Genomic DNA, 8,673 nt, shown 5'->3' on the forward strand with positions numbered 1-8,673 from the left:
ATATTCAACTAGCTCTGAGGCGTACAGTATTATACTCTAGTAGCTCTGAGGTATGACATGGTATTATGTTCTATTACCTTCGAGGTATAATGTCCAGTATTATACTCTACTAGCTGCAAGGTATGACATACAGTATTATACTCTTCTAGCTTGAAAGTATGATGTACGGTATTATATTCTACCAAGTCCGAGGTATGGTATACAGTATTATACCTTTACTAGCACCAAGATATGAGGCAGAGTAGAAGTTAATAGCAATCTTTGATTTAACATTGGAATTATGACTACTTTTTCATTACCCAAATTTGAATACTACTTGTATGAAATTTTGCTTTGGCATTATAGGGAATACTTTAATTACTTTAATGGGAGGTTTAATGGGGAAGGGGTGAGTGGGGGGGGGGGTGACCAAGGTCACGACCCTCAGGCTAAACCTTGTTCATGCTAGACTTTCAAGAAGGGTATTACAACTCGATTCCAGAAATTTGCCCTTGGTTAATTATTTTCCATATGTGAAGTAATCCACGACAAATCCACAAGGGCCACGATGATGCCTGGTTGGTTGGTACTAACCAGGTTCGAGTGTACTTCATACAATGAGGGTTCGGGAACCCTCATGGGAACAATGGGAATCCTCATACAATGAGGGTTCGAGTATACTTTAGTGTATTGAAGTAAGGGTGTAGAGGTAGAACATTTGGTTGACAGAGCACGGGTGCATGGGGGGGGGGGGGAATTGTGTGAAACCCCGACTAGGTCAGACCAAGGGCTGAGTAAATGGGGTATGTTTTCCATTTCCCTTTCAAAGTCTGTGTGCTCATGTTAATATCAGATATATAGTCCGGGGTTTGGATATCATTCATAAAAATGCTGTCCGGATATTCAACTTTCAAGTTGTTTATTGGGGTGCTAAACATAGCATCATATTGGCAAACATAGCATTTTAAATTGTCACTAGTTTCCTTGTCATACTGTGTGTATGAACCTTCCTTTGTAAGTATATTTGTAATACTAATGGAGGATTTTAATTTTGCATATGTGCAAAAAATATTTTGTATTTTTTCTTGTGAATACAAACATGGTGCCAGTACTTATGTCATTATTTTCCCCAGGTATTGCAAGACCCGTGGCGCCCTTATTGTAGGCATCACCAACACCGTTGGTTCTTCCATCTGCCGGGAATCGCACTGTGGTGTTCATATTAACGCAGGTCCCGAGATTGGTGTGGCCTCGACTAAGGCGTACACTTCGCAGATGATCTCGCTGGTAATGTTCGCCCTCATGATTTCTGAAGATCGCATCTCTGCCCAGCCTCGCCGATCAGAGATTATCCAGGGCCTCCGCAAGCTGCCCGAACAGATTAAAGAGGTAAATGAGAATACATTCTACTTTAACCATTTTTTATTGATTTATGTATACAAAAGATTTTACATTCTTGTACAGCCACTAGCATGCATAGCATTTCGGGACGGTCTTTAATCCTAATTTTCTCTGGAATGTGACCCCCGCCCAATCGTTTAACAACCAGGTACCCATTCACTGCTGGGTGAATAGAGGCTACAGTTAAGGATTGGCGCCCAGTCAATCCTCCCCGGCCAAGACACGAACCCAGGTCAAATGTTTAATTTATGTAGAGAAACATCAAAATGAGTAGACTATATGTCAGGGAATCAGTAAAAAAAAAAAAAAAAAAATGGCTGAAAATTCATAACTGCCCCCCCTCCCCCTCGACACACACACACACACACACAGACCGTCAGTAGTTTCAAAGCTTTATGACAAAGAGTGCTGGGGAGACGGGACACCACGAGCGTAGCTCTCATCCTGTAACTACACTTAGGTAATTACACACACACACGTAAAAAGAAAGTAGAGTGACGATGTTTTGGTCTGTCCTGGTCCGAGGACAGACTGAAACTTTGTCGTTCTCCCTTCATGTGTGTGTTGGGGTTGGGGTTATAAGACAATATTGATTAACATTTTGAGAGTAAGGGCTTTATCAAGTTTTCAAATCTTTCGGGCAGTGTTGTCTACAAATGCAATTTAATCTCGGTTTGTTATTATTCTATATAACTGTCAGCACACTGTGTTCTCTTTAGCAATATTTAAGTTAGTAATGAAATTTATTGATCATCATTCTTAACACTTTGTACATGCTAATTTGACTCATTATCTTAAGTTTTCTTTGACTTGAGTATCTTGGGTAACCAGCTGTTACACGTGTCTTCAGAATCCCTCCAAGTTCTTCCACTGATAACTTTTCAATGCTGACAAGTTTCCTTGTCATTTGCTGTTCTTGCACTTGGCTAACAAATCACTGGTTGGTAGAGCAATACTTTTGCTGCTTGTAGGGCTGGGCATCGAATGTCCAGTGGTTGGGCACTGTTCCTTTACTTTGTCCTCATATCCCAACTCTGTCCTCTTATCCCAGTTCCTTGTCCTCATATCCTGACTCTTTGTCCTCTTATCCCAGTTCCTTGTCCCCATATCCCGACTCTTTGTCCTCTTATCCCAGTTCCTTGTTCTCATATCCTGACTTTGTCCTCTTATCCCAGTTCCTTGTTTTCATATCGTGACTTTGTCCTCTTATCCCAGTTCCTTGTTTTCATATCGTGACTTTGTCCTCTTATCCCAGTTCCTTGTCCTCATATCCTGGCTTTGTCCTCTTATCCCAGTTCCTTGTCCTCATATCCTGACTCTGTCCTCTTATCCCAGTTCCTTGTCCTCATATCCTGACTCTGTCCTCTTATCCCAGTTCCTTGTCCTCATATCTCTTCAAAGTGGTATGCAGTCATACTGGCTTAGCACTTTCTCCTCATAATTACCATGACTTAAGCAGTGTTTGTGTACTCTCAAAACTTCTATAATGTGCTAGATTATTATATTTGTAGTCAATTTATTATACTTCTAGTCATACTAGTACTCCGTCAATTCCCTCCCACCCCTCCACAAAAAAGAAAAATACCAAACCTTTTTATATAATTTTAGTTAATTATGAATTTTTTGGGGAATACCGTATAGTTTAAATGTTATAATGTTATGTATTGTGACAGGTATTGGCTCTAGACTCCAAGATCCAAGAGATCAGCAAGGAAGTGTTCGAGAAGAAGTCGCTGCTGGTGCTCGGTCGCGGCTACAACTACGCCACGTGTCTTGAAGGTGCACTGGTGAGTATACCCCCACCTTACCTTGTGGTTTACCTTGAGATGGTTTCGGGGCTTAGTGTCCCCCGGTGCCGCGGCGACCAGGCTCCGCGGGCACAAGCAGAACAGATGTTACAGGGTTGATACCTGGTTGATACCTGGCTGATGGGGTTCTGGGAGTTCTTCTACTCCCAAAGCCAAAGACTTGACTTGAGAGTTTGGTTCACCAGGCTGTTGCTTGGAGCGGCTCGCAGGCCCACATACCCACCACAGCCCGATTGGTCCGGCACTCCTTGAAGGAAACAATCTAGTTTCCTCTTAAAGACGTCCACGGTTGTTCCTGTAATATTTCTGATGCTCGCTGGTAAGACGTTGAACAACCGTGGACCTCTGATGTTCATACAGTGTTCTCTGATTATGCCCATGGCATGGATTAGTATAATTTCTGTGATACAAATTGACATAAAAGCAGAGCTGGGGACAGTATGTAAGAGAAATATTTCTAAATTTATCCTTTTTTTTTTCCTTTAGTGCAGTTGGCTCAGAATTGATGGGACCAGAGTTTAATTCCCCAGGCAGGGCAAAAAGTTTGGCCACAATTCCTTGCACATGATGCCTCTGTTGCAACAGTTGCATCAAGGAATTAGCACCAATTCCTCGATGCAGCAAGGAATTGTAGGTTGCATAAACTGCAGTTCCTTGCCAGTTGATGCCAACGTTGACATTGGTGGTTTGCATTCTGGAAAAGGATGTTGTTGGCCTAAGGGCAACCTCAACAAGCCTAACCGGCTTCCTGTTCTTGACAGGAAACCAAATGTGTGTATGGGATTTTCCAGCGGTAACCTCCCTTGGTGGGGTCTCTGACACCATTACACCGAGCTGCTAATGGGCCACATCAGTCATAGGAGTCCTGTTAGGCCCAACGGGAACTAGAGCCAGAACCAGGTCTCCTCATGTAGTATCAGGGAGCTAGGGAATTTTACAATCACACTCACCAAGAAAACATCCAGAAAGCCAGGCTCCTGCTCCGGCTCTGGCTCCAGTGGGGCCGGGACAGGCCAAGCCCCAGTGGGGCCGGGCCAGGCTCCGGCTCTAGCGGGGCCGGGCCAGGCTCCGGCTCTAGCGGGGCCGGGCCAGGCTCTGGCTCCAGCGGGGCCGGGACAGGCTCCGGCTCCAGCGGGGCCGGGACAGGCTCTGGCTCCAGTGGGGCCGGGACAGGCTCCGGCTCCAGCGGGGCCGGGACAGGCTCCGGCTCCAGTGGGGCCGGGACAGGCTCCGGCCCCAGTGGGGCCGGGACAGACTCCGGCCCCAGTGGGGCCGGGACAGGCTCCTGCTCCTACTCTGGCTCCATTGGGGCCGGGCCAGGCTCCTGCTCGGGCTCCAGCAGGGCCAAACTCTAGTCTTCAGAAGGCCAGTAAGACTCCTGTGACTGATTTGACAAAGTACCGGGAAGTTATACTAGCAACATAGCTTCAGTGAGGTGGCCGGGGGGGGGTCCAAGGGAAACTCTCCAGAAAGACGATTATATAACAAGTAATCAAATATCTATACTGTGTATTAGCGAGAGAAGGCGTACCTCATACTTCAATCACAGAAAATCTTGCACAAATCACCAAATGTTTTATTATGGATCAGTATCAAGAATGGTGAATATACTCAAGATTAATTTAATTTCTGTACAATAACATATGGTTTAAAGATTACCTGCATAATAATGACTCCCGGTTGATGTTTTCATAAAAAAATTACTGAACGTTTCTGTTTACCAGGGGGCCAGATTCACGAAGCAGTTATGCAAGTACTTACGAACGTGTACATCTTTCCTCAATCTTTGACGGCTTTGGTTACATTTATTAAACAGTTTACAAGCGTGAAAACTTGCCAATCAGCTGTTGTTATTGTTATAAACAGCCTCCTGGTGCTTCAGAGCTCATTAACTGTTTAATAATTTTAAACAAAGCCGCCAAAGATTGAGAAAAGATGGACAGGTTCTTAAGTGCTTGTGTAACTGCTTCGGGAATCTGGCCCCAGCATTGCAACTAACCACCACTTTTTTTTTTAGAAATGTATAGATAAACCTAGTTAGGAATAGATTAGATTGAAAATGAGGGCTTTAGTAAATTGACCAAAATAAATGTATACGAAGGAATCATTGTTTAAAATACTGCACATTACAGAAAATCAAGGAAATCACCTACATGCACAGCGAGGGCATCATGGCCGGGGAGCTGAAGCACGGCCCCCTCGCTCTCGTCGACAAAGGCATGCCCATCATCATGATCTGCACCAGAGACAACGTCTTTTTGGTGAGTTCACCTTGCCAGCTACATAGTACTACAGTACCTTGAGATGGTTTCGGGGCTTAGTGTCCCCGCGGCCCGGTCCTCGACCAGGCCTCCTAACTTTACAATCAATCAAATGTTGACCAGTTCTGTAAAGTAATGTTTTTTTGTAATTGGCATTGCTGTACATTGTTTATCTGGACATTTTATGACTTAGATATGACTAGTTGCACTGCAGTAAATAATGAATGCTCTGGGGTTTGGTTATGGTCAAAGTTGTGCTTCACTTACATCAATTACATACAACCCAATTTGTATATTGAATGAATAAACCCACAAGGGCCGTGACGAGGATTTGAACCTGCTTCCGAGAGCATTCCAGACCCTTGTCTGGGATGCTGTGCTGAGCCGTACGTCACGGCCCTTGTGGATTTGTTCATTTGATGCATCGCTCAATTGTGATTTCTGTGTGTAATGTTGTATATTGAATGATCACATTAAATTGGCCAATTTGCATATTCAGACTAATTTGGATATAAGGAACTTATTTTTGAGAAGATTCTGGAATGATTTAGCAGGTTACTCCTATCTACAGCATTATTTTCATACTGACTTGGGTTAATTTATAACAATTAGCTTTGTTAGATTTAACAGTTTAAAAAGTTCTATTCTTATAAGTTAAACATTTCTCTCAGAAATGCATGAACGCTCTACAACAAGTGACGGCCCGTGAAGGCCGGCCATTCCTCATCTGCAATAAGGACGACGACGAGATTAAGAAGTTTGCGTCTAACACCCTAGAGGTTCCCAAGACTGTGGACTGCCTTCAGGGTCTCCTCACGGTCATACCGTTGCAGCTACTCTCCTACCACATTGCGGTTCTTAGAGGCTGTAATGTTGACTGCCCAAGAAACTTGGCAAAGTCCGTCACTGTCGAATAAGTGTCACTCTTGTCGATGCCCTGCGTTCAACTTGGGCACACTACAGTTTCTCGCGTGTCAAGCTTCGTAATAGTGTGTTATGGAAGTTGTCGATATGTAGCTTTCTGGAAATTAAATCTGAATAGCTTGAAGCAGCAGCTCAAAAGAAAACTGTAGATGGGTCTAATTGACATGCAGTTAATGTCTGTGATTGCTTTCCTCATACTTCTTATTCTTACCAAAATCTCTCTTTGGTGTTGCTAATACATTCTAGTTTGTGACTTTTTAAATTTTTTGTTATAATTTTATTTGAAAGATTTTGGCAGGATTTTCTAAAGTTCTTCCAGCAATAAAATAACATGAAGACACACTACACTTTTATATTAACCATGTACTCAGCTTATTAGTCCCATCCAAACTTTATATGCCATTATTGACTTGACTTGTGACTCTCGCAAGTCAAGCCTGGCCTCGGGCCGGGCTTGGGGGCAGTAGAAGAACTCCCAGAACCCCATCAACCAGGTATTCTTTCATATCGATGGCTTATCAGTTGAGGATAAATTAAGACCCCATGTATAAGTGGATGAGTATTCTTGGTTTATATAGAGACACAAAGCATATAGATACAATTAGAGAATTCAAATTCTCTATGAGGATGAGGTCTTCAAACAGTGATTGTTGTGTGTGTGTGTTTGTGTGTTTTCTGTAAACTAACGCAATGTAATAAAATTAGAGAATTTATAAATATTGTAACCTGTTGGGCAAAAGTTGTATAAAGGAGCAAAATGATGCTCATGTGTAAATATGTATTTATTACCAACATTGTTAAACTGCCAAAATCTTTTACATGATCATAATTAATGAGAGTTCTCATGATCCACTGTAAACGATCCCTTTGGTTAATTGTGTATCACAGACGCAGTGTATTATGCCGAGGTCTTTGAACCCAAGAAATCATTTAAGTGCAAAAGTATCTTTTGTGGCTTTTACCCGTCCTCGCTAAAGAAAGTTGTTGATCATTCACAAATGATTTTTAATAACTATCTGAATTGGGATTTTTTTTTTAGAAATTTAATGCTAATTTTATTCAAAGAATGACACAAATTAGAAGTACGGGACCAGAGTTTAATTTGCTGTCTTTTTTTACTTTCAGCGTTCTTACATATATTCTTATATATATTCTTCAGCTTACACTCTGTGGTTTGTTTGTGAATTACACAGGCTGTACAAAATATGAAAACCTACCACATGGTACTAGAATCATTCCTCGTGACATGAGAAAGACTTTAATGCTGCATAATGAACAACATGCAGCATTTGATTCATTTCCTGTCTCCTATACTGCTATAGCTATTATGTACAGTATACAACTTTTGTAACGAGCCTTTACTCAAAGATATTGTAAATGGGATTGGAAATAAAAAGTTGAATTCTTTGTAATTAGTATGAATTGTAACCTTATATTATGTAGGAATTTTTATAATTTATAAATCCTTTTATTTTAATAATTTAATTTTCTGCATTTTAGTGTTGTAATAGGTTATCTTGAGATTTTTTAGATGATTTCGGGGCTTTAGTGTCCCTGCGGCCCGGTCCTCGACCAGGCCTCCACCCCCAGGAAGCAGCCCGTGACAGCCGACTAACACCCAGGTACATATTTACTGCTAGGTAACAGGGGCATAGGGTGAAAGAAACTCTGCCCATTGTTTCTCGCCGGCGCCTGGGATCGAACCCGGGACCACAGGATCACAGTCCAGCGTGCTGTCCGCTCGGCCGACCGGCTCCCACTAGGTACTCGGAGAGAGAACTATCAACATCAGAGGCCCGAGACTGTTCAACACGCTTCCACTACATATAGGAGGCATAACTGACAGACGCCGCCTCCAAAGAATTCCTGTTCAACCAGGCTGTGATTCACACGTCAGGCTGCAAGCAGTCGTGTCCAACAGCCAACAACAGACAACCAACCAGGACGCCTGGTTGGAGACTGGGCCATGGGGCTGTTGATCCCAGGAAGCTATACAAGGTAGACGCAAGGTAGACATACAATAGGCATTTCTTAATTACTCCACTTTCTCGCCATATACCTTGGTCACTAGTATGTCTTAAGGTAAATACATCAATCAAATGCCCAAGATGAGGCGCAATGTCTCAATGTTCCCCTCCCTTTGTACCCGCTCCATACACTCCCTCCCTTTGTACCCACTCCACACACCCCTTCCCTTTGTACCCGCTCCATACACCCCCTCCCTTTGTACCCGCTCCATTCACCCCCTCCCTTTGTACCCGCTCCATTCACCCCCTCCCTTTGTACCCGCTCCATACACA

At 43.0% G+C, this 8,673-nt stretch overlaps 1 protein-coding gene across 7 annotated transcripts in view; it reads left to right on the top strand.

The window, feature by feature from the left end:
• LOC123755787 (glutamine--fructose-6-phosphate aminotransferase [isomerizing] 2) overlaps positions 1-7,780 on the top strand; it is an 89,676-nt gene extending 81,896 nt beyond the window's left edge. For all 7 annotated transcript variants that reach the window (XM_045738610.2, XM_045738619.2, XM_045738628.2 and 4 more), the window contains 4 exons: positions 1,113-1,368; positions 3,054-3,167; positions 5,321-5,449; positions 6,121-7,780. In XM_045738610.2, coding sequence (XP_045594566.2) covers positions 1,113-1,368; positions 3,054-3,167; positions 5,321-5,449; positions 6,121-6,366 — 745 coding nt within the window. In that variant the 3' untranslated portion in view covers positions 6,367-7,780. The remainder of the gene's footprint in view (positions 1-1,112; positions 1,369-3,053; positions 3,168-5,320; positions 5,450-6,120) is intronic.
• Positions 7,781-8,673: the final 893 nt, after the last annotated feature.

This window comes from Procambarus clarkii, chromosome 55 (assembly GCF_040958095.1).
Source record: "Procambarus clarkii isolate CNS0578487 chromosome 55, FALCON_Pclarkii_2.0, whole genome shotgun sequence".
In the NCBI taxonomy this organism is placed as follows: domain Eukaryota; kingdom Metazoa; phylum Arthropoda; class Malacostraca; order Decapoda; family Cambaridae; genus Procambarus; species Procambarus clarkii.